The sequence below is a fragment of the Mycteria americana genome, chromosome 7, assembly GCF_035582795.1.
Source record: "Mycteria americana isolate JAX WOST 10 ecotype Jacksonville Zoo and Gardens chromosome 7, USCA_MyAme_1.0, whole genome shotgun sequence".
NCBI classification, from domain to species: domain Eukaryota; kingdom Metazoa; phylum Chordata; class Aves; order Ciconiiformes; family Ciconiidae; genus Mycteria; species Mycteria americana.
The window spans coordinates 56,380,645-56,406,628 of record NC_134371.1 but is presented as its reverse complement, the minus strand read 5'-3'; the positions used below and the strand labels follow the sequence as shown (position 1 = coordinate 56,406,628).

At 37.8% G+C, this 25,984-nt stretch overlaps 1 protein-coding gene across 3 annotated transcripts; it reads left to right on the top strand.

Moving 5' to 3' along the window:
- The first annotated feature begins 235 nt into the window (after positions 1 to 235).
- Positions 236 to 25,984, top strand: DNAJB4 (DnaJ heat shock protein family (Hsp40) member B4). 3 transcript variants are annotated; one of them, XM_075508536.1, is made up of 4 exons: positions 236 to 370; positions 19,969 to 20,254; positions 23,195 to 23,769; positions 25,424 to 25,984. In XM_075508536.1, the coding sequence occupies exons 2-4, from the start codon at positions 20,044 to 20,046 to the stop codon at positions 25,655 to 25,657; spliced, it is 1,020 nt and encodes a 339-aa protein (XP_075364651.1). In that variant the 5' UTR covers positions 236 to 370; positions 19,969 to 20,043; the 3' UTR covers positions 25,658 to 25,984. The 3 variants fall into 3 exon arrangements, with proteins under 3 accessions (XP_075364651.1, XP_075364650.1, XP_075364649.1); XM_075508535.1 differs by lacking the exon at positions 236 to 370 and adding an exon at positions 12,016 to 12,358; XM_075508534.1 differs by lacking the exon at positions 236 to 370 and adding an exon at positions 19,673 to 19,816.

The window sequence follows — 25,984 nt, the reverse complement described above, 5'->3', positions numbered from 1 at the left end:
GGCGAAGAACCCTCGCGGCGTTTCGCCCGGCCCCGCTCCCCGCCCCTCCCACCGAGCCGCGGGGCCTGCGGCAGTGCCCTTCCGCGGGGGGGCGGCCGAGGGGGGCAGCCGGCTCGCGATGTTTCCATAGCGGCACGAGGGGTTGGAGACACCCGGTGATAGGGCTGGGAGCGTCACGTGGTGTGAATGGAGCGGGGGCGGGGGGGGGGGGGGCGCAGCGCTGCGCTCGGGGCGCTGCGGGCGGGTGCCGGGCAGATCTCGCGTGACTTGGTTGCGAGCCGTGGGTGCGCGAGTGGGAGCCGCGCCTGAGGCGCGGAGGCTGCCGGGAGCAAGGTTGGCCGGGGGGGGCGTCTGAGGCGGCGTCAGTTGGGTAAGTGCGTGAGGGAGGTAATGGAAGGGGGCCCGAGGGCAACCGGCAGCGCTGCGGCTGCGGCTTGGCCGCCTGCCCGCGTTAGACTGTGCCTGGGGAGGCGTTTGGCGCTCTGGTGGCTCTGTTGCTTCGCGGCTGGTTCCCGGCCTGGCGGAGGACCGGGCGGTTGGGGGTGTCCTAAGCCCTGAGCGGAGCGGGGCGCCGGGCCTTTTTCCCGCCGTAGCGCGGCGGTGCCCTGTGGAGGGGCTCCTCCTAATGTCTTGCCGCGGTGCCTGGCGTTGCGTGGTCGCCTGGCGCTGTCAGTGTGCCCGCCGTGTGACGCGGGACAGCTGGGGAAAATAGTACAAGCTCCGTTTCCGGAGAAGAATTCTTGACGTCTAGTGGTGCAGGCTTTACGGTGGCTGGAGAGGCGAGGGGCGCCTCGTCGGGCTTGTTCCCGAGCCCCGCGGAGCGACAGAGCCGTTGAGCCGAGGGGCAGAGCCGGCGGCCGGGGCGGTGAGGCGGGGCGCCGGCCTCTTCCCTCCGCCGCGCTCCTTGCGGCACTCTGCCCGTCGTGTCCCTTCGGGCGCGGCCCGTCGCTTGTTTTGAACGGGTTTTCGGCTGATCCACCGCCCGCGAAACGGGGCAGGCTTTTTCCTTTCACCTTTCAGGGAGCTTCTCTTGTCTTCTGCAGCGTCCACTATTGTTCATTTCTTAGTTGAAAATGATCACTGCTATTGTACGCTTTTTACAAGTGGGCGGATTTTTTCCTGGCTGCACAAGCTTTAATGAAAAATTGGAGCTAGTAATGCTTTAATCTGGGTCCTGTGACCTGATGGGGACGAACTGTCATGCTGAATATGGATGACGGTGTTGCAAAGGCTTCACATCTAGATAAGGTCATAGAATATCTGCTTAGCTATCATAGCAGTAGATACTAGATAATACTGAGGGGGAGCTAAGCTGTACAACTCTGTACTGTTCTGAGGGGATGCTTTGCAATTTTTTAAAATCTGTTTGTATGCATCAAACTGTAGCTTCTTCATGGGCTCCTGAATTACATAAATATCATACTTTTTTTTTTTTAAACTGAAGTGTGGGAGGTCTCTTCCAACCTAAACGAGTCTGTGTTTCTCTGTTGTCAGTACTTTTAATTAAAGAACTGTTGTTTTGGACTTTGTCTAGTTTTGGGCTATATGCAGGGAGAGAGCAACTCTGTTGAAGTTGTATAAGAAAATGTGTCTTGCTGTCTTCTCTTTTGGCTAGCCTTGTAGTTCTGTGCTGCCTTAAGAAGTTCCTGGTTTCTCAATGGTCCCTTCAGTTCTGGCTGTTTATAAATGGGATCATTTTAGTAGACTTTAAGACGCAGTGCTGCTGCTGAGGTCAGATTAACCTGTGTCTCCAGTCCAGAACTCCACCAGCAGAAGCTGAAAACATGTGCTAGATTTTTTCCTTCTATAAAACTTTTGAAGTAGTATAGCTCAAAAGGCTTTTAAGATTAAAATATTCCACAAAATTAAAATTCCTACATGCTTTTAGGCAGATTACAGTGTATAATTAGAGCTAGGTGAAACTTGCTGCTGAGATACTTCTGCTGAAAAAGCCTGTTCAGAAGAATTAGCATATACTTTCTATTAATGTAGCTGTGTTAACGGGGGGAGGGGGGGAAGCGAAAATAGGTTTGGAAAGTGGGAAGTTCATTTTCATGCCTGACTCTTTGCTAGTTCTAAACAATAGTTTGACCTTGAACTATTTTTTTCATTTCCTTTGTTATTGAGAATTTGGCTATGTATACCAGCCATGCTATGCAAATAAATAAGTTGAGCAGTAGTAGTTGACTATGATGCATTGAACTTAGTGCTGGCTACTGGCTATGTCTTTTTAGACATAGCTTATTAGAAAATGTGGAGCGTCAGTGTACTTTGCTTTTTATTGTTACAAAATGGGATAATGATTCTTTGCTAAGTTCTAAGCCAGTAGCTATGTAACACTGATGATATTGTCAAGCAGTTATAATGCCTTGGGGTAATGAAAACACTCTTGTCTGGTGCTGTAAGTGTTCTAGTTGTATTCATAAACAACTAATGATAAGTGAATGTTAATTTTGGAATTTTTATCAGCTTTTTACTATTGTTTGAGGTGACGCTTCATTTGAAAGATATTTAGTATATATATGATTCCTCAATCTTCCAAATTCTCGAAGTCACTGTATTTCTTAGGCCTTTCAGATAGTTAGAACATGAAATTTAGCAAATTATAGAGGAGTAAGATCTTAAATATTATCTACTGTATAAATATTATGCCCTTATTTTCACTGTTCCTAAGTTGATCTAAATACCTTTGTCAACAGTTAAAGAAATGCTTCTATCTATATTTCCCATGATGGCACTTAAAACCTATCTGGTCTCGTAAGAAACACATGTGTCTTAAGTACTTTATCTCCATTTCCCTTTATTAAATGATACTTCTGTTGAGAAAATTATCCCTATGGGATTAATTCCTTCTCCTTAATCTCTTAATGGAGTGGGGTGAGGATGCAACCCCTCAACAGTGCTAACTGCAATATTCTTTCAAATGCTTTGCTGACTTGTCACAGCAGCATGCTCCAGGTTATTCTGCTTTCTCACTTGCAAAAATTACTCATTGTCTGTTTTCTCAAATCTGCCTTCTAAGAAATTAAATGTAGTAGATTGGTAAGCAAATATTTGCACTGTGCTGCTAGAGCAAGAGAACATTTTTTTTGCTGTGTAAAATAAGCCTCAGTTCTACAGTAAGTCATTCTAACTTAAGGATGTATAGTAGAGAAACCTTCTACCGCTTATCGTTCAGAATTTTAATAATTAGTAGACAACATAAAAGGTAACAGAGAATATGGAGTTTTAAAATGTCTTTCAGTATTTCTTTTGGAGATTGGAGGAGGGTGTCTCCCTTAACTAAACTTACTAGGTAATGACATCTCTCATGGTTTCAGGCCATAGTCTGATGATTACTGAAAACAAAAACAACTAGAACGTTTTGGTAGATGTAATTATGGAGAAACAGCTAGTTCAGCTGAAAACTCTGACAAGTGAGAAAACTTTTTATGTATAGTGTGGATTGTCACAAACTTAAGTAATGGAGAGTTCTGGGAAAAAAAAAAACCACAAACAAACCACATGTCTGGTTTTTGTTCTGTTTTGTGGGTTTTTTTGTTTAATCAAATATTGTGTGTATGAAGGAATCCTTACTTCTCCCAAAAGGTACTCGGGGTATTTCTAAATTAGGTAGTTCAGGCATTGCAAAAGCATAGATGTAAAAGTGTGGAACTGACCCTAATCCTCTGCATAAGCTAAGACACTTCAGTGCATGCTTGCATTGAGTTCTGTTGTTGGGTTGGTTGGTTTTTTTTTCCCCTTTAACAATCAACTTCAACTTTGCTTTGTGGTGACCAGACCAAAGGGTAGGGCAGTCCTGAGAGAAGTGGTTTGCTAGTACAGGTAAGGAGACCTCTCACATGGTCTTAAACTAAAGGATTACATTTCTTATGAAGTTGCCTCTGCAACTCTCTGGGTATTGTGTTTTGTTTAGCTTTGCCTCAGTACGCTAAACACTTATGTAGGAAACGTGATTACAGTCTCTATCAGAGAAGGATAACCATTGTGATAGCTTTACATCTGCCCGCTATGGTTTCTGCAAATCATTGCTGGTGTGGGGAAATTTGCAGTTCATTTCTGATGATTTCATCACTTTGGGAGATTTAGATCAACTGATTTGGACCCTAACTGTCAGCTGGTGCTCCTGCACTGGCAAAGGGTGTCCAGGATCTGCAACATTATCAGTAGAAAACTCCCTTAAGTAACTACTGAGAGAAGATTCAGCATGTGCTCTATCCAAACAATGGTTGATTTGTCATGAGCTTTCATATTTACTACATGTGTACCGAAGTAGTAATTACAAATTTCAGATCCACATTTTGGATCTGAAAGATAATGTATTAGTGGAGAAATGGTAATATTAAAGCATAACTTAAACTGTCTACAAAATCTGTGCAATGCTTATAATTAAGTTCTCTTTTGAGAGAGATGAGGGTCAAGGGGAACAGTTTTTAGGACTGAAATAGTAAGAATACTGTGCAGAATTCACCTGCCTAGGATGATCCAAGTGATGGCCAGCTGTGTCTTCCTAGTCAGCAAATGTTCCTATTGTGCTTCATTCTAGGCAAATGTAGAGGCTACTGGGTTGCTCTGAGGAATTGGAGGGGGTAGGAATAAGTAGTTGTGGGAGGGGATGGGAAAGTTGAAGAGGAAGAGCAGTGTGCTCTGCTGCAGCTGCTGTCACATCTGCCTTCACTCAGTGATGGTAACGCAGGTTTCCTCTTGGCTTCTGGGGAAAGGGCAAGAGTGAATTTGCTCCCTAAGCCTGTATCTGGTTCCCTGTGTACCAACTTTTCTATAGTAAGCTTCAAAAAACCCCAGCTCTTTGAGGGTTTTGGCTTACATTTACTCATGCTGCTTTTCTTAGCAAAAATGTTTTATGATAGTAAGTATTTGAATAAAAGCTGTGTAAATATTGTCGATTCTTTAGAGCATTTGTCTTGCACATTTTACTCTTGTGAATCTTATTTCATATGTATTTGTTTTAAAGCTAGAAGTGGCTTGAAGCTGCTGAAAGGAAATTTAATAGTAAAACTTAAAAGGGAAGAAGGGATCTTTGCCCCAAAGTTTCTCTTGAGGTGTACCAGCAAATTTGATTCTGGGCTTGAGGGCAGTTGAGCAGTAAGAGATTGACTTGACCTAGCCTCTGAAATTTTGACTAGCTTACAGAAAGCTATCAAATTGCATTAGGCCACCATTGCATTAGGTGTGTCACAAATACAGAAGGATAAATCGGAGAACATGCACTTCTTAAATACGATTCAAGTATGCAGTGAGACAGTGGATCACCATATAGAAAGAATGTAGTGCAAAAAGGCAGCTGGATAATATTAATCAGCGTGATAATGTGGTCATCAGTCTTCAGTGTCCTACTTAGTCAAGGGGGTTGGATGGTTTTGTGTGGATGTCATGGGAAGGAAAGTTTGGAGAGCCCAGAGAATTTGTTTGCTGTTAGCATCTGCAAAACTCCTTCCAGACAGGGGAGAAAAAGTGTAAAAGGCCTTGTTTGAAATAAATTGGTTGATGAAGCTAAGCATGGAAGTTGCATATGAATGGGGGTTAAGAAGGGCAGAGATGGGGAGGGAGAACAAATAATTATTGCAATAGTAGCTGTAAGGGATAGAAGTGTCTACTGTATTCCTCTATCAGCAGAGCACTGAAGAATGTGCATTCAAATCCTGTTAATAAGTGTGTAAATATATATTTTGTTGAATTAAGGCAGTAATGTTCAGAATTCTCATCTCAAAGTGGGAAAAGCTTGATTACTTTAAAGGGATTGGTGTATTTCCCTATTACATAGGCCTGATCTCTAGTAGTATTTTTTCTGATACTGTTTAATTACAGCTAACATCTTTATTTGTTAATTTGTGAGCCCGAGCACCTTATTTTTAACCGAATTGTGCATATATCACAGAGTCAATTAAAAAAAAACCAAACTAGCATAGAAAGGTAAATCTCTTCTGAAGGTGAGGGAGGAAAAATGGAGGAGATGCTTTAGAAGCTCTAAATGACTAATCCCTTCAGTCCATAAAACCATGATTATGACGAGTTTATCTAAACTGCAAATCCTCTTAAACTTTATTGTAAGGGTTGCATGCACGCTTTGGGAAAAATAAATGTTTGCAGTGAAGTTTGTGAATGTGTAAGGATATTTTTTCTTTAATAAATCAATACGCGGAGGCACCTGAGAGAAAGTTGTAGTCTATACACTACAGTCTAGCCACTTCAGTATCTATGGGTGATTAAAAGTATCTTGGTGTAATCATCAAAAGCCCAGTTGTATTTAAAAATGAGCCCTCAATAATAATGCTGCATAGACTTGGAAAGGGATGAATGTTGCTGGGTTAATCTCAAATATCACTCAAAAAGATTAGTGATGTGGATGTCATGATATGACTTGAACTGAAGAGCAAGAAAACAGGAGGTTCCATAAGTTTAGCTTAAACAAACAAAAACCCATACACCCGTGAACTTTTTGAGTATGGATTGGTATTTTCTGCGGCAAATATAAAGAGGAGATCTTTTACTTCCTTTGTACGGGTTGTTGTCTGTTAGGATTATGTCCTATGAGTGAACTGATTCTGTGTAATGTTTTCATTAAATAGTCATGGAAATGATAAATTTTCTTTGTGGGTGTCCCCTAATTCATCACTATTCTTTGTACTGCATTTTTTCAGAAGGGACAGGTTGGTTAGAAGAAAATACGTCACTTTCTACAGTGAACTGTCTTTCTAGGACTTGCTACCATGCAAAGTTTGAAATTTTATTATGAGTTTGAAGGAAAATTTTCACGAAACTATAGAATTTCTATAGTCCATTAGTAGAATAGATGCTAAAACTCACTATTGCTTTAAAATATTATCGTTTTAGAAAACCTAGACGTTTTTCTGCTTAATTGTTCATCTTTCCATGTTATACCTTCTTTACCTAGCACCATTTAATGTAGAGGAATAAAGTCAATTAGGAGATTAACTGCAATGTAGGTCTATCAAACTCCCCCCTTCCATCTTCTTTTCCCAAAACTCTTCTAGGTTGACTAAGGGGGAAAAAAACAACTAAGAAACCTGATTTGAGCTGTGGGATGTGGTTGAAACATTTGAAAGACTAATGAGCAACTATGTTGACTTCTATTACAGCAGATTCTGATAAATATAACTAGGGCTGCCTGTATTTCTGTCTTCGGTAGGTGAACAGAAGTACATTCTCATTGTTTCAACTTAAAGCAAGTGAGTTTAGGTATGCTGACATATGTTCTCCTTTCGGGTTAAACAGAGTTGTTCTGACATCTCCTTATCAAATTCCTGTCTTTATACAACAGTTCAGTGCACATGTTTTCAGCCTTGCATGTAAAACTAGCTGCCTGAATCAGAGCAGCTGGGTGGGATTTTGATGAGCACGCTCTGGAAAAAGCATCTAGTGTGACCATCTCCTTTTGCTTATGTAAGAACAGTGTGATCATGTGTCCACAGCAAAAATGTGTGCAGTTCCTTATTTGGTAATGCCTCAATAACTGTGTTGGAGTATAACAGAAATTAAAAACAATACAGTGTAGCTGAGTTGCTTTCCCAAGTGGATTTATTTGTTTTGCAGTTCCTCTCTTCATCAAGACTGAGAAAATAGTTTATTTTCTACTGGAAACTATTATTTTCTGTCATTATTACAGGAAAAAAAATAACCAAGTAGAGTGTGGATAGGGATTGTGCAGGCATCTTCCACCTACCCTTCCCCCTCTTACATGTGACCCATAACTATGATCAGTGTCATGTTTATTCAGTTTTTTCCTCTTAGCTGTTCTCTTTACTGATAGCTTTTTAGCTATGCCAGAAAAAAATCTCACGCTTTTGCAAGAAGAAAAAATGACTTGCAGACATGACTTCTGTCTGTTCCTTAATTTTGGAACATGACTGAAGTTTTGATACAACTCTAGATGAGCCTGTTGGTCTTCAGTATAAAGCTGTCGAGTATATTTACTATTAGGAAAATATTTCTATAATGTGTTATGTTCCACTAATGAATGTTCCAAACTGACAGTGTGTTGGGGCTGTTTTTTTTTAAAACAGAATGAATCCAAATACTTAAGTTACAGGCTGAGAACCATTGGAAAGAAAGGCTTCAGGTTCAGATCAGGTCACATCTGAGTCATGCCAGTGCCCGCTTCCCAGCGATTTTTAGCAAGAGCTAGCCTGTAAGGACTATATTTATTCTACAGGTGCCCTGAATTCTCTGCTGCTGCCTCTTTGCTGAGACAATAGGTTGTTAATTACATTGTTTGGTGGAAGAAACCCCTTAGGATTCCTTTGCTCTGAATGAGGGAATGGCTACCATAGTTAAGGTAAACACCAATAAATTGTTATAGGTGGTGGATACCCTCCCTTTTCTATAGGTGAAAGGCTAAAAGAGGAGCTGTTGTATGCTACTTCTATTGAAATAGATATTAAAGGAAACAGTCTGCCCATCCTAATGTTTCCTGGGTGATAAGGTAGTTGTGATAACTAACTTTAGGATATTGAAATAAATGCATTTAAAATGCCTTTTAAAAAGATTTTTTTCTGTTCCAATTTCTTGAAGCAAAGTCAGCAAGGGTTATTGTGGAAACTAGCGCTATTTTTCCATTGTCCTTTTCCTGTTAATCAGTACATAGCACTACTATTAGGTCACAGGAGTTCTCCTACACCAGGATTCATTTGGTGGAAGAACTGGTAGGGAGCCAGTCACGGTTCCCAGGGTCTGAGCTGGCTGGCCTTGTGTCCAGTCTCAGCTAGCCCAGAGCAAGTGTTACTCTGGTTTGTGCCAGCTGGCTCTGGTCCGTGGGGTGGAGAATGCTGGACTGCAGAAGGAGTAGCATATGAGCTGGCTATTCTGTCTCTATACTTTAGGGAGATTTCTGCCCCTTTTGTGCTGCAAGAGTGGTGCTGAGTCCATTGAGTGTTAATGTCAAATTAAGCCTCACTTTTATTGAAAACAGGAATATTAGAAACATCTTTACAAGTGCTAATAAATACCTGTTTTAAAAAACTCTCTCTATTTATTGTAAGCAACACTCCTCTTTATTTCACTTAGATGTAAAACAATAGAGATATGGTTAATATTAATTGCTTATTTTCCAAGGTTTGTATAATAAACAGATCTGCAGGTAGGAAAATGAGGGTAGAGGTCTGCACATCTTCTTTTTTCTCTTTTTTCTTTTTTCTCTTTTTTCTTTTCTCTCTTTTCTCTTTTTTCTCTTTTTTCTCTTTTTTCTTTTTTTTCTTTTTTTTCTTTTTTCTCTTTTTTCTTTTTTCTTTTTTTTCTTTCTTCTTCTTTCTTCTTTCTTCTTTCTTCTTTCTTCTTTCTTCTTTCTTCTTTCTTCTTTCTTCTTTCTTCTTTCTTCTTTCTTCTTTCTTCTTTCTTCTTTCTTCTTTCTTCTTTCTTCTTTCTTCTTTCTTCTTTCTTCTTTCTTCTTTCTTCTTTCTTCTTTCTTCTTTCTTCTTTCTTCTTTCTTCTTTCTTCTTTCTTCTTTCTTCTTTCTTCTTTCTTCTTTCTTCTTTCTTCTTTCTTCTTTCTTCTTTCTTCTTTCTTCTTTCTTCTTTCTTCTTTCTTCTTTCTTCTTTCTTCTTTCTTCTTTCTTCTTTCTTCTTTCTTCTTTCTTCTTTCTTCTTTCTTCTTTCTTCTTTCTTCTTTCTTCTTTCTTTTTTCTTCTTTCTTCTTTCTTCTTTCTTCTTCTTTCTTTCTTCTTTCGTCAATTGTCTGAGAGCCTGTAAGCAACTGATACTTTGTTTCATAGGAACAGATGGAGAGGTGGCAGGAGAGAAAGAGGAGGCAGCATCTTTGCAAGTGGTACCCTGGATTGTAATTTCAAGTCAATTTTAAGTAATGTGCCTCTAGTGTATGTATATTTAAAAAAAAACAAACAAAAACCAAAACAACCACAAAACACCAACCCCCAAAAAATCCAAAACAAAAAAGCCCCCACCAACCCTCCTTGGCAGTACTAATAAATGAGTTGAATGGTTTTTTGAAAACATGTACAAAACAATACTCCAGTTATATGATGAGGAAGCATGCTAGAATAAAGAGTACCCAAACACTTTTTTTCCGATACATTAGCTGGAGCAGACCTCTAGCACTTGGCTGAACCCATACGTTTGGACAGCATTTGTCTGTCACTGAGGTTGATGACATAGTGCCAATGCTCACGTTTTAAGCTTCTGTGTTAGAAAGTGTTCATTCTTTAGAACATGGAAGTGGCTGAATTGCATTACATTGAGATTTTCATGAATCTAATGAGGGTGCTCATCTAGAGAATGCTGAACTGGTTGTCCATGAAGTGGTCTATTTAGCCCACTAATTTGCATTCAAAAGTGGCCATAAGTAGACGTTTCAGGGAAGGTTGGAATAAAGCAAATGCTTGGTCCTCTTTTCCACCTTCCTAGCTTCCAAATATTTGCAGCTCAGGGGATTCCTGCTCTGGCTTCTCTGTTGAGAAACTTGCAGTGGATCTCTTCTGTGGTATTTTTTCAGTGTCCCATTTTAACCATTTTTTAAGTTTCCAGTGTCCTTTGGCAGAGAATTCTATCAGTTGTAGAACTTCTTAATTTTATTGTTCAAGCTGGCTTCTCTTAGTTTCATGTAGTGGCTCTGGCTTAGATGGGAGTAAACCATGAGCAGTTCATGTCTCCTCCTCCTTTCTCCATCATTTGTAGACTTTGGAGACTTTGTAGACCTCTGTGACTTCTTCCTGTACTTTTACAGACTGAAGAGCTCAAGCTTCCTCAGTTGTTTCTCATGTGGAAGCACTTTCATATCTTTGATCATGTTTTATGCTCCTTCTCTGCACATTTAAAAAAAAACTATACTTGGTTTTGAGGAGTTGAGGGAACAACTGCACAGTGTTATGGTGTAGATGTATTATTGGTACTGCACTGTTCATATGATACTATAATGATGTTTTCTGTTTTGTTCTCTATTCCTTTCCTAGTAGCTCCTAACACTTCATTTGCTTTTTTTCCTGGCTACCAAGCAATCTTTTATTCTTTTTGACACTAATCAGAATTAATCAGTACTTCTTTTACCTTTTTTAAGCAATATCTATTTTGTTATGTGGTATACTATTCATGCTGAGAAAAGTGTAACATGGAAGCCTGTGCCATATAAAGTGTATGTATAACCAATAAAATACTCCTACATGACAATATTGAAAACATATTCAGGGTCTGAGTATATTAGCACTTGAGAATCTGAAAGACTTGTATTGCAGCAGTATGTTGTTTCTTAAAACGATTACCAGAAAGGCTATAAAACTTAAACATTAATACAATCAAATAAAAAGCAACTAGCATTGGAGGGAAACAGTGAACAATTACGAAGCCTTAAACTGTTCATCATATTAAACATCTTTACTTGTTATATAACCAACATGGGATGGTTGGTGACATGGGAGAAACCTGACTGGTACAGTGCGATAAATGCGTGATTAACTCTTCGTTTGCATGTGGGCTGTCTCAGGACAGAATTCCTTGAGTCTTGCATAAATTCCTCAGTGATAGCAGTCAGAGCCAAAAGTAATTAGGACAAAAATACAGGCTTATTATATGTAAAATTGAAAGGAACAACTTTGACCACTGTATTTTTCTGCCTTCTTTGCCCCAAACTGGTAACGTAATAGTAAAGTGTGCAGAACTTGTCAAAACAGAACATTTTCTTGGAGGAAACAGAACTTCAGCTTCCTTATGAATTTGATTTTTTTGTAACAACAGTGAGAAGATATTTCTCCTTACCAACACAGTACACTTTTCTATATAGATGTTTACAAAAGTACGTATGGCAACAATGTCATTAACTACTTGAAGTTTGTAATAGTGAATGTGGTAAATAGGCATAGGCGGTAATGTGAGCGAACCTGTTAAATGTTTTGCATGATTGGTATTTTTCCTGGTTGACCAATCAACTTGTTTTGAAGAAGAGTCCTTTTATGGAAATTTATGTGGGTGGGAATTGAAAAGGACACTGAATCTAAGTAAGGAATTGAAAAGCACTTGTGGAATCTGTATTCTTTCAGAAGAGGGAAGCCTTAATCCGTAGATGAAAATACTTTGTGTGTGTGTTACGTTGTGTGTGTGTTGGTTTGTGTGACTGTACTTCGGATGTTTCCTTTTGTTTTTCTCAGTGCAGCCTGGTACTTGACTGAAGTAGTTAATCACACCATTGTGAAGTAAGGGGGAGTTAGTTGTGTTTTCATCAATGCAATACATCATAGCTGAGTCCTAAGAACTTTGCCTACTTGCAAGAAGATGCTCATTCCCTCTCAGCGGTGGAAAGCTAAATTTGGAAAATTCTTCCAGGAGTATTTTTGTTCTCCAGCTGTAGTGGAGATTGTGACTTAGTAGACAGGAATCAGGTATGAGAAAGCAATTCTTTATGTTAATGACATATAAGTTTGCTATGTTGTGATGAAGGATCAGTGTGCATGTGTTACTAGTGTCCTAGTCATGTTTTTGAACGTACTTGTAACCATGTTTAATATAAAATCTACTTGAGATTTAGATCAGTTTATTTTCTTTTTCTATTATTGTGTATACTTCTTTGTAGGTCATAATATATATAGTGGCAATAACAATTTTCTGAAGAGAGGAACCCAACCCTATAACTTAATATATAATAAACAATAGTAAGTTTTAATGTGACAATATGATGGACATTTTCAGTTGTGCATAGCATTTCTAGCTTTTGGTCTATTGTTACAAAAGTAACAGGAAAAATAAAACTAATTAAAAAAATTTGCTAACTGTGCCTGCTGTCTTGTTGTGTAGATTTTCCAAATAAAATTGAAGGCTGCATGAATCACAGGCTCAAAAATTCATTTTCAAAGTTCAGAAGTGGTAACAGTATATCTCTGGGTGATAGCAGTATGTGTTTTGAGATTTAACATTTGAACTTGAGCTGTAAATTCATGTCAACTCTGGAATGTATATTTAAAGTAAGCTTTCCCATAGAAGACCTTAAAAACATGTCCTTTGGCCTGTTGGCAGGAGCATAACTTCATGTATATTCCAGCAATATTATAAACATTATTTTGAAGCAGATACTGCCAATATAAAATAGAAAATATTTTTATTGATGCTAGGGCTAGTATAACTTAAATATAATGAATTTAATTGTCTTGGATAACTTTGTATCCTGCAGTTTCATTTAATATCTCTCCTTGAACCAAAAATAATCAGACCAGATCTTTCCGGACAATACTACCAGCTTTTAAATATAGAAAGTGTAGTAGGTATGTGTCCTATGAAGTACTGTTTTACAGTGACTTAGACATATCTCTAATGGAAGCCAGATATTTTTGTAAAGCATGACTGTACCTATCCCACTACATTTCTTCCTCTTTTTAATCTGTGAGGAAATCAAAAGTCAATAAGTCTTTTTAATGTAAGCTTCAATTGTCAGTGAATTGCATTAAATGGCACTGTTGCATATGCCTCAGGAAAGAAATTATGGTGTGTGTAGTACACAAACTGGTAAATACTTTGGGGTGCATTTCAATTTGAATCTTTTGCAGGTAAAGTGTCTCAAAGACACAGTGTATGCAATATGAAAATATAAAATAAGTATGCTGTTTAACAAAATTAATGTCACTGCCTATTGTAACTTTATAATTCTATTAATTTTTTAAAGTTTTTATGTGGTATTTCACTTTCTTTCATGATCATTTATTTAGATGTAAAATCAGCCCCAGAATCCTTATGTACAATGAACTTTTTACTTGCATCACAGTAGCAGCATGTTTCTGCAGAGAACTGAAGTAAAAATTTGATAAATTTGGGTAGTTACTTGGGTATGAAGTGTGTGAGTAAACAAAGCTTTTCTTTTAGGGCCATTGACTGATTAGAAAGAACTGGCATTTTCTGTTAGAGATATAAAAAATTTCAACTATTTGTTGCTTCTGTTATAAACTCTAAAATTTATTTCTGTATATGAGGCTAGCTACTGAATATTTCTGTAGTGAAACTATTTAATGAATTAATGGGGTTTGCATGTGCAAGGTCTCACAATGCAAAAGTATAAATGTAGCTCAGTCAACTACATACAGTTAAAGATGGTGGGGAGAAAAGTAATTGTCAAAATTTTTTTCTCTGGGAAAATAATGGATGATCTTATAGGAAATCTTCCTACTGTATATAGATGTGCTTTCTTCAAACCATTGTAGACAAATGTCAATTTATTCCATTCATTAACGTAGGTTTGCAAATATTATGATACTTAATTGTGAAAGAGCTTTTTCTGGGGTGGGATTTGGCTCCTCTGCCTTGACATTTACGTGCACATGTGTATTTATAGTTGTGATCTGTCTGGAATTTGCCTTTGTGGTTTTCTTTGCTCTTAACTTGTTCTGTGATCTAGTCCTGTCTTTTTCAGTTTTGTTTCTGAGGTTTAATAGGTGAGGAATGCAGAAGAAATGGCTTAATTGAAAGGAAATAATGAGCATTTTTATTCAACTTCAGATACTTCAGGGAATAATGACACTTTCTGCTTAGAAGCTTTTCCTTAAAATAACCTTATACTGGTGCTAATTTATGATTAATCTAGAATTTGAGTTCAGTGTAACTGTTATTGTGAATGTCTCCTTAATTTATTTCAAGTTGTTCTTATGAAGGCTTCTTTAAAGAAAGCGACTAATTCAAAGATAGTATTATCAATGCAACTATTCTAATACCTGGGAGTGGTATGACCTTGCTCCCACTGTTCTGCCAAACTGACGATGTGTAGCACTTGTCCATGTGTGTGTGAGCTAAACTACGGTTGATGAGAGAGAATAATGGGAAAGATATTTTAAAGCAACAATTATTTCCCTGAAATACTAACTCAAGTGGAGTGCTGAATATGAGTAGTCAAACTCAGTCTCAGAAGCAAAGGTGAACTGTTGAAGGAACAATTTTCAGCTTCCTAGTGTGTATTTCATAAACATTTTTAGATTAAAAAATGAAGTCTTTTATTATGAAAGTGAATGTCACTTTCTTGGTTTTGATCAAAGAACACAGAAAATCCTCTGTAAGAGTGGGCTTATATTAGGCAAGTTCTGTATGGTTTCAAAACTTTATTCAGTCTTCTGAGAATTAATACATTTTAAAATAATTTGTCTATTCAGCTTTTCAGTAATTTGTTACTGTTGAAGGTGCACGAATTTTTTCCCCCAACTTTAAAAAGCTTGAACTGAAATTCCCGTTTTATGTATTTGTTTTTTAATTTGGACTGTAACAAATAACACTGATGTAAGGAAGCACCGAACAAATACAGGCTGCTAACTTTCTCAGTGCATAATAAGAGTACCCTAAAGTAGCTTATAAGAACAGAAAGACATGTCTGAGGCTGCCTGGTTTGGTAGAAAAATGGTTTACAGAATTTACTATAAGCAAAAGCTTCATAGATACCATTTGATACTACAGCAATGATAAAAACTTTTCTCTGTATGCCTGAAATGGAATGCAGCTGTTGTATTTGAAGACTGTGTAAACAAAGAACTGATGATATAGATGGTTAATTGATTCATAATGTGATTTATCAGTCAGAAATGTTGATGTGGTAGAATGAGGAAGAAAGGTAGCTAATGAATGGTGGGAGTTTTTATCTATTATGTTTTTGAGGTGGCATCACAGCCAAGTGCATTACTGCATTTGTATGTCTTGAGAAGTTGCTTAGCACTCGTTCAGGAGCACTCTTAATCAAAGTCTTACATTACGGCCTTACTAATTTTATAGATACATGGTTTAGTGGCTTGGTTCTGGGAGACTTGAGTAAGTTGCAGGATGCACTGCTGCTGGCTTATCACAGGTGAGGCCAGCCTTGGCTATGTAGGATTTATCGGGTTGTGTGCTGTTAATGCTCCCTAAAAAAAACAAATCAACAGCAATCACCCCTCCCTTTAAGTAAAAGGTAAAAGCCCAAATAGAGGTTGAGTATGCATCCCAGTATACTGTGATTAGAACTGTGCATGAACAGGTGTGCATACAGTGCAGGTGCCTCATGGTACTTGGGCACAAGGTGTCAATCTCTGAAGTAAGAGGTGACTGAAATGCAAGGACTCTGGGAAATGGCTCACTGACAAAATGCCCTGTGATGTTTCTAAGTTCTGCTATGAAAGAGGAAGACCTCAAGGCAGAAATGCAGAAACTTGTAAAGAACAAAATCATCTCATAAATGAATTAATCTGTCACACACTAGGTGATGACCTTATCAGCTTTTGTAGGGGACACTTATTCATGCATTTAAACAAAAAATAAAAATCTTACTCAAACATACTGGAAGCAGAATCTTTTCAAGGTCTAGAAGAGTTTTTGAAATACTTCCACTTCTAGGTGTATATGGTAACAGGGAAGATAGGACTATAGCAGTAAAACTAAATATGTAGTGGTTTTTTTTTTTTTAAAGCTGTTTTGTTTTCTGTTTATCTGTGCTTATTTGAAGGGACTGCAATGCCAGAAGTCCTTGTAGTGGAGAGTCCATGGAGGATTTTCCTTTCTTCTCTTTTTTTAAATAACTCTGATGGGATAACATAACAAAATGCACAATAAAGAATAGCAAAGATCAGATATTCAGAGTTCTGAAAATCTAGCAGCTGTGATTTATTATCTGTCCTTGAAACTGCTCTAATACTAGAAGATTGGAAGATGGTAAAGACTGATCACACTTACCAGATGGATTTCACTGTTTGAAGAAGTGCTGGTATGATTGGATGTACCCAAATGATCATTAGCGTGATCACTAGATGTTCATCTTGTGCACACTAGTATTTTAATAATAATAATATAAAAAAAAAGTTTTCACTAATTCTAAGAGAGTCATATCTCTCAGTCCATTACAAATTGTTTAAAGAACTCGATAAGCATGTGAGAGGAACTGCAGCCTACTTGTATTTCCAAAAGATCTCTGATTATATGATAAAAGGAGGGTCTCAGCATGGAGAAAAAGAAGGAACAGGCTTTCTGGAAGGAGGTGCTCCAGTTATCCCATGAACTCTTAGAAGATATGGATTCCAGACTGTAAATTCATTCTGACGTGAGGATCTCATGCAGGGCAGGAAGTAGAAATAATGTAGTAATTGCTGTACATCTTGCTCAGAATCTTAAGTAATTTCATTTTTAGGGAATAACTTATCTAATTAGGGTATAACTTGGCACTTTTGCCAGAATAGCATGTTCTCCTCTGTCGGAGAGAAAGGATGCCTGGACACTTACTCACTGTGATTGTCAGCAAAAAGTCCCAGCGTAACTTTTGTTGTTACCAGAATTTGTTCTGTAAGTTTTGACATTCAAGGGGAAGAAACTTCTGATTTAAGAAGAAATCCTGACTATTGGGTCTTTTAGTGAAACCTGGGAAATTAATTACTGTTTTACAAAATGGGGGGGGGGGGGGGAACGCTAAGCCTTGTTAGTTGCAGCTCCTTGAGTATTCTTTTGATAATTAAAAGGAGAGATAAGTGTTTAATATAATATTCTCAAAGGGGAAAATTTCTTATACCTTGTTTTTTTAAACTAGTGTATGCACCCTCTGCCACTTTAATCGACCAGAAGTTTTGAAAAACGTAATGAAAAACACAGTCCTGAAACTAGTCTGAGCTATTGATGTTCTGACAGTTCTATTATATGGCAACACAGTGACACAAATATCATGGGGTTCTTCTTGGACACTCACTGGTGGGAATGCTTCAAGTGATGTAAGTTATGACCCTACCAGAGGTTGCTCAAACCATACCGTGGGAGTGCAGCTGAGCGTAACAACTCCTCGTACTGCTAGTTTTGCGAGAATTTAAGGCTGCCCTAAATCTTGTTCTGTCAATAGTGATGAAGTTTGTTTGCTGTTGTAGTTCAGAGTATTGTAACTGCTGGGTTTGGATGGTGATTTGCCATATTTGCAACCATTTCTTGAGTGTAATAAGGTTAAAACTGGCCACTAAAACATGTGTAAGTAAAGTAGCTTCTTAGAGAGTGGTATTGTATCTTACATGAAATCAATTGAACTTCTCTTTTAATTCAAGCTATCATACCTACTGCTTTCAGAACTCCATAGTGGAGAAAATGCTGAATTTAGGAGACGGGTCTACAAGAATTTATCTGAAATAGTAATTGCAAATTAACAAAAGTAGCACTTTTTAAAGAAAGATAAAAAGGGTGATTAGTAAAAGACTAGCTTTATTCCACGTGGAGCTCAGCAACAACTTCCTCCTTCAGCTGTAAAGGTAATTGATTCTATAACCTTGTGGCTCCCAGTGTTCCAAAAATGCAAGTAAGTCCTGAGAGACTGGGTGGCGAGGGGAGCTGATTCCTTCTTTCAATACCCTTTGGCCTCTGTTACATTTGAAATTATAACTACAGATATGCAAAAGTTCTTGCTTTCTCAAATATTGTGATGAAGACTCATCTTTATTCTGTCTTCATCTTCCCCACCCCTATTCCAAGGGGAATGTAATAAATAAATAAATAAGCAAATCCTGGATACATTGAGGGAATCTAGTCAATTCTATTGCAGAAATTGGAAAAGAATAGATACGATGTGAGGAATAGGGGCATGACACGTTTAAAAAAAAAAAAAAAAAAGAGGGGGGGTGAAAAAAGTCCCAAATCTTTTTTGAGTACTCTCTGGTTAAGGAGAAATTTTCTGTCTCTTTTGATCAGCCCCCTTTCAAATTAGAGCAGGTTCTGGAAAACAAATTCAAATATAATGCTCCCTGAATGAGAAGGTTAGTGTTCTCCACTTGCGTTTGATGGTCCCTTGGCTGCTATTTGCTGCCTTTAAACTTTTTTATCATTAGAAGGAAGGCAATTGAGCCTAATTATCTTCATACAGGTAACTTCATAATTGAGCCTAGAAATGTCTTCGTACAGGTATCTTCTAGATATGACCAAAACTAGTGTATTTTAACACTTTGTTCCAGGGAGGAGTTATTTTTCAAGCTATGCTAATCACTCCTGAAGTTTATTGCCATACTGACAAGTAGGGATAATTTCTTGACCTATATCTCTTAAGTAAGATCCAGAAGAAATCTGTCAGGCTGAAACTTCATGCCATTCCCTCTGCAGAGCATGAGAAATACTTCAATAGTAAAATTTGCATTATGTATCGTAAAACAAATGTGTAGGAACCAGGTATTTTTCTATTAACATGTCATCAGATGGAAGCTATTTGCTTGATATATTGCCATACTTGTATAATAGTCTTGATATTGCCTCTTGTGTAGAAGGAGGCTGGGGCAAGGGATAACAGTTTTGGTCTGCTTTAATTGAGTGGCTTGAGCTATGGCAAACTGAGTGGTATTTTTTGCTTAGATTTGATTTCTTGCTGCTTAATAGTACATGGCTGCAGTCAACTGTGGTTGAGGGTGGCTTAATTTTGTTTTTAAAGAAATTTCTGAAGCTTTCTAGTTAACTTGGATATAAAATGCTTTGTAGCCTTTGCTGGAAAGGGTACAAATCCATGTTGATATATTTGGAAAACAGTTATATATACAGCTGTCTCTATAGAAACTGTGAAGTAAAATGCTATAATTACTTTGTATGGGCTACTGCATTTCTATTGGGGCAGTTATGTCTTTAGAGCTGACTGGATTCAGCCCTGGTGATGAAGGGCTTCACACTATTAAACCTTTAAACTTTCTAGTTGCTTGAGAAGGGAGGAAATAGAAATTCAGCATTTTCTGTGTGCGTGTGCGCATGTGTGCGTGTGTGAGAGAGAGAGAGTGAAAGCTGTGCAGACTGTTCAGCTGGGGCAGTCAGGGAAGTGACGTCCTGTATTATTTGTCGTTCTAGAAAGAGCGGAGACACGTACTTTAGATGGGAGGACTCTAAAGAGGGTTGTGTCTTGTCCAGTGTGTATAATTATTTATAAATGAGCAACGGGGGAAGGAATGAAATACGGAGCAGCTGTCTAGTGTTTCTTTAATGTATTAGAGAGTTTGTTGATTTGTAACAGTTCTGTTTGTTACAATTACAAATTTGATTTTTATTTTTCCTTCTCTAGCATCTCTACGTTGCTAAGACACTGGACACTGCTTTCTTTATAGCAAAGAAAATCTGAATTCCTCCAGCACTCAGGATGGGGAAAGATTATTATTCTATCCTGGGAATTGAAAAAGGGGCTTCTGAAGAGGATATAAAAAAGGCTTACAGAAAACAAGCGCTTAAATGGCATCCAGATAAGAACAAATCTCCCCACGCAGAGGAAAAATTCAAAGAGATTGCAGAAGCTTACGAAGTGCTGAGTGATCCCAAAAAGAGAGACATTTATGATCAGTTTGGGGAGGAAGGTATGTATGTCTCTGTTATATTCTGATCGGTCACTTTCATTATGTTGAATGAAGCAAAATAAACACAGATGATGCATGAAAACATGATATGTGTTGGTTTTTAGGTAATGTATTTGTACTGCTTGGAAGTTTGACTCATCAGCTTTTTTAATGTAAAATGTATTGCAGAGTTTTAATGCTGATCTAGTTTTAATTTCTTATTTTAAAGTGTTTTTATGTTTTTTTTTAAATATCCCAAATACCTGACAAAACAAAAAGTTACTGAATTGAAAAAGGTTGTATGACCCATAAATAGCTTTCTGGGATCTCTTACTGCTGTCTTCCCTTGCCATAGCACTTTTTGAGCTGTGGTTGAAAAGAGATGTATTCTTTTCTTAAATTTTTGCTGAAGGGCAGTCTGCTTGATCTAGGCAGGGCAGTCCTTCTGAGCAGAAGCCCAGGTGTCCAGTCTGTAGTTGTCCTTGGCTTCTTGCCTGGAGAGGAAAGAATTTGGCTGATGTCATGAAATACCAGAACAATTTTTTAGCTTTAATTGTAAACAGTGATAACATGCCAAGAGAATGAGGCTTCAGAAATGTCATATTTATCCTAAAATGGTTATCTGGAGAGGATGACTTTTTTTATTTTTGACCAACGTGACTTTCAGTCTTATGATTGAGCAACAGAGGAAGTCATTAATGTCCCTCCCCTTAAATGTATGGTATCATAAATTCCACATGAAATAATTACTTCCGTTGTGACAAGTAGGTCCACTGACTCATTGCCATTCACTCAGGGCCATGTTTTTTACTAATATAAAGGAGGACACTTAAGTAGCAGTACTTTGGGGAAAATTGTGGGTTCTTATGAATGCATAATAAAATTTGGTCCTCTGTCATCTGTAGGACTTAATACAATTGCTAATATGCATAAGTTCATGTAGAAGACCTTCAATTTCTATAGAGGATGCAGGTTTTTTGGTCTTTTGTTCCATTGCATGTGTTCAAAGCTTTAGTGCTGTTACTGAAACATTCTAGGAAAAAAGTGTTTATGTAGATACCAGAGGCCTTTGTGGGGTTTTTTTGCCCTCTTGGGTCTTTTGCCTCTTGCACTTCTTCCTTCTCACTCCCTGCCTCCTTTCTGTATATCATTATGAACCTGTTTACTCTGTGGATTCATTTGCATTTTAGATTCCTGTGCAGCAGCTCCTCCTAACCAGTTTCCCAAAATACCATTTTAGTCACTTTTACCAAAGAGCTTGAAGTAAAGCATATAAAGCAATGCAGTCTTTGGCATCCTAGTATTGCATGCATGAAGAGAGGTTCAAAACGTAGATTTCTCTTTTTGGGGGGCATAATATTAAACCGAAGTATGAATTTTTAGAATGGTGAATCTGGAAATACCTCCTGATGCCTCAGTTGCTCTCTAAGCTCTTCAATTGCATCTGAGAGTGTAACTAGTAGTTGTGAGGGAAAGGCAGGGGGTGGGGTGGGAGGAAGAAGGAAAACTTGGTGTTTTTACAGCCAGGAACTCGATGTACTGTCAATAACTTTTGGCTAACTATTCTGGGAGGTGTCCTTCTACTATCACAAATCGAATCCACTGATGTGCTTGTGTGACATGAACAGTGCTGTGACAGAAGGATGTACTACATGTTGCTAAGTACTTCTAATATGGTCTGGTATTGAGATGGGGAAAGCATTCTCATTCTAATGTCTTACTTGGTTACTGTTGATAACCAGTATTAAGCTTATGCATACAAGATCTAAAAAACTGGGCCAAGAAAAACCCCCAAAACTCCTCTTTCAAATTTAGGGAATGCATGCTTCATTAATGTAAGCCTTCACATTTTTATGGCTGTGGAATTAGGATAGCACCTGTAGTGCTGAGCTGCTGAAAGATTGAAAAAAAAAAAACCCAACCCAACAAACCCAAACATTGTAAGTTTAGAAATAAAAGTCTCTTAAGAAGACTTTCAGTCTTTCATCTTAAAGGTTTGAGAAGGTATCCTGAAATGGTCAGTGCAGGAGAGCACTAACTATTACGAGGAAATACTTAGAGATCACCTATTGGGAAAGAGGCATTTAAGAAAATTGGTTTTAGCTGGGTTTGGAATGAGGGAGTAGGAAGTACAAGGGACTGTCCAGTGAGAATTGTGAGGGAAATGTTATCAGGAAGAAATGAAATGTAGATCTCTATTTGTGGAATATAAAAGAGAAAGAACAAAGCTTTTGAGAACATTCTGATTTTTTTGCACAGAGGTGGTGATGGTATATGCAAGATTTTTGTACCCAAATGGGTCTTAAGAACTTCCAAGCTATTTTTAGTTGTGGCTGCATTGAAAAGAGTTCCCAGGTTTCTTACTTATTTTATATCATAGGAACACAAGCTGTGATAAGTTTGGGATTCTAAATTAAACATTAAGGAAGCGTATGGCTGCTTGACAATGGCATGTTACTCTTTTACTCAAACTGAATTGCAGGAAAACAGAGGTAAAACTAATTAACACTGAGTTAAAGCTGAGCTATGGAGACTATGGAAAATGTTGCATATGATACTGCATAATTTTCCCCAGAAGTGATCTTGAAGAGGGATGCAACTCCCAACAGACTTTGCAGAACAAGAAAAGATCAAGTCAAACAGACCTGTCTTCTGTTTTAACATGCTAATTCTTTGAATAACTGGCTTTAATCATATGAAATAAAAATGGCAGTGTCAGAATACTTGTTCTTCTGAAGTAGAAGTCATACTAGAGCTTCAGAAACTTTGTTGCTGTTCAAGCTATTGAATTACTAGTTGTTACTGCATAGTCTGATGGTGAGTCCTCATTGAAAAGGAGACCTTTCACTCTACTGCAAAGACCTTTTCGACTCATCAGTTCCGATATCATTACACTCTACCATAGGAAAGCTTATACTAATATTTGATTTGTTTTTAACTTTGCTTATTTGTCTTACTTAGGTCTGAAAGGAGGAGCTGGAGGACCTGATGGACAGGGTGGTACCTTCCGGTACTCCTTCCATGGTGACCCACATGCTACGTTTGCAGCTTTCTTTGGTGGCACAAATCCTTTTGAGATCTTCTTTGGAAGGAGGATGCCTGGTGGCAGAGATACTGAAGATATGGAGGTGGATGGTGATCCATTTGGATCCTTTACTAGTTTTAGTATGAATGGTTTTCCAAGGGAAAGGAATACAGTTGGTAGCCAATTACGTCGTAAACAAGATCCCCCTGTAATCCATGAACTTAAAGTGTCATTGGAAGAGATCTATCATGGCTGCACAAAAAGGATGAGGATTTCACGTAAAAGGCTTAACCCAGATGGTAGAAGTGTCCGAACAGAGGACAAAATTCTTACTATTGAGATAAAAAGAGGATGGAAGGAAGGCACCAAAATCACTTTTCCAAAAGAAGGCGATGAAACACCCAACACAATTCCAGCTGATATTGTTTTTATCATTAAAGATAAACCTCACTCTCACTTCAAGAGAGATGGATCAAATATTATCTATCCTGTTAAAATCAGCTTAAGGGAGGTAAGTTTCTCTTTTGGTAGAACTCTAAATATTTAAACCTGTTACAATAAGATACAATGGCTACGCTGCACAAGCTGTATGGCAGCAGTAAAGTTTGGGGGTTTTTTTTGTTTTTGTTTTTTTTTTTTTTTAAATTTTCACTCTTGTAAAGGCAACGTGTGGCTGCAGAGCACAGTTATTTATAGGGAGAACAATAGCTGTTTTGATAAAAATGGAGTATTATTTCAAGCTGTTTACTACAGAGATGGAAGAGAATGAGGGTGGAAGGGTATGAGTAAAGGTTGATACGTCTTAAATCTTCATACTTTACCTTTCTAGCTAAAGATATATTAGGCTGAAGTAACAAACACAAATACAATTAACAAATACATCCAATACAGTATGCTCCTTACTGCTGTGATATGATTGCTACTTCTGTAGGACAAAGTAGAAATATCTTAAATATTTTCACTGCCAACAAATTCTAAGTCTGCCTTTTTATGTCATAAGTTATTTCAGTGTGATTTCAAAGTACATAGAGATTGATTTCATGAGGATAAATTATTGTGAACAGGTGCTATAGGAGCTATATATAACAACAAAAATGGTATAGCTTTTTCAAATTCCGTTCCAAGTCAAAACACATTGGCTTTCAAAAGGAAAAATCAGAAAGACAACTGAGCAGAGTTCTTAAGGGTCTGAAGCCTCGACATGGTCATCATTTAAAAGATAATGTAGCTGAGTCTGTATGATGTTTTTTTTCTTCTTAATTAATATTAAGTGGAGAAATAAACTCTTGCTTGCATTATAAGCTCTTTGCATACATTATGAGCTCCCCTCTTAAAGGATTCTTAACTAAAAATACACCTGAAGTGAGGTGAAGCACCTAAAATAGGATAAGGAAGGGAAAAAAGACAATATTTAATGTTGATGTGGGTAATATAGTTCCTTCATAGATAAAAGCCTATTTAGACTCATTGCATTGTTATGTAAATTGGACATTATCAATATAGACTAAGTGTGCTGAATCAGGTGAAGCTGGAGGAATCAAAATGTTATTATCAGAGATCCTAGTAATGAAAACAAACTATTGAATAAAGCAGGAGAAGGTCTGGGATGTTTTAATTTCGGTGCACCAAAACAGTTGTTTGTTTTCCTTTGAGCATCACAAATGCTCACCTAAGATGGCTGTGAAATTTGATATGCCTCTGCTTATAGACACTTAAATATTCTGCAATTTGATGTAATATAGGTTGATAGTGTATTAGAGTAAACCCTGTGCAATGTAAACAAACAAAAAATGGAACAGGACTCTAAATTTCCAATGGAAACTGAGAAGCTGGATGTCTTTAGAGAAGTATGAGTGAAGAGCTCACTCTGTGCTCAACTACCTTATTATTTGATAAAGTTTTTGAAGGAGATATAAACTCAGTTACCCTTCAGTGGCCTTTGTGCAAGATTGGTAAATTCCATGATATTCAATGACAAATAGAAGCCTTCCTTCTTAAGAGAGGAACACTCTCTTAAATATTTGTATTTTAATTTTGACATCTCAGTAGTGTACAGTGAAAACACTGTTTAGAATGCTAGTCTTTTCTAAATAAACCAAATTCTGTTGTAGGTGCAAATAAAGTTCTGACCAATTTCTTTTTCTCATGATACAATCTTTCTTTAGGCTTTGTGTGGCAGCTCTATCAATGTGCCAACGATAGAAGGAAGAACCATACCCATGACAGTAAATGAAGTTGTAAAGCCTGGGATGAGAAGAAGAATTATAGGATATGGTTTGCCGTTTCCCAAAAATCCTGACCAACGTGGAGACTTAATTATAGAGTTTGAAGTAATTTTCCCAGATAACATTTCTCCAGCATCAAAAGAAGTACTTAGGCGAAATCTTCCAGTTTCATAAAACGAAGACTGTGTATGTCAACTGTTTAAATAGGACACTGGAAATGCAGAAGACTGGCAAGTCTGTGCTTTAAAAGTGCAGTCTGTAACAACTAGTGGAATATTTGTTTTTTTGTTTTGTGGGATGGGTGGGGGGGGAATACCGTAATGCTGCATGAGAAGAAAAGGGTAAAGTAAAAGTCATACAGGTGACTTCTGCAGTAAAATTTACAGGGAAAACCACTCATTTTATTTTACATCTCCCTAATCAGAAAAGTTTATTCATTATTTTGCCTAATGTAAAATGTAATCGGCTTTTACAAAGTCAGTGCATATTTCTGATACAGTA

What these genes read in the sequence shown, in the direction of transcription:
- DNAJB4 (XM_075508536.1), top strand. Translation starts at nt 20,044, where the DNA reads ATGGGGAAAGATTATTATTCTATCCTGGGAATTGAAAAAGGGGCTTCT. An exon ending in TGATCAGTTTGGGGAGGAAG is followed by an intron (nt 20,255 to 23,194) that starts GTATGTATGTCT and finishes TGTCTTACTTAG; the next exon opens with GTCTGAAAGGAGGAGCTGGA. An exon ending in TTAAAATCAGCTTAAGGGAG is followed by an intron (nt 23,770 to 25,423) that starts GTAAGTTTCTCT and finishes ATCTTTCTTTAG; the next exon opens with GCTTTGTGTGGCAGCTCTAT.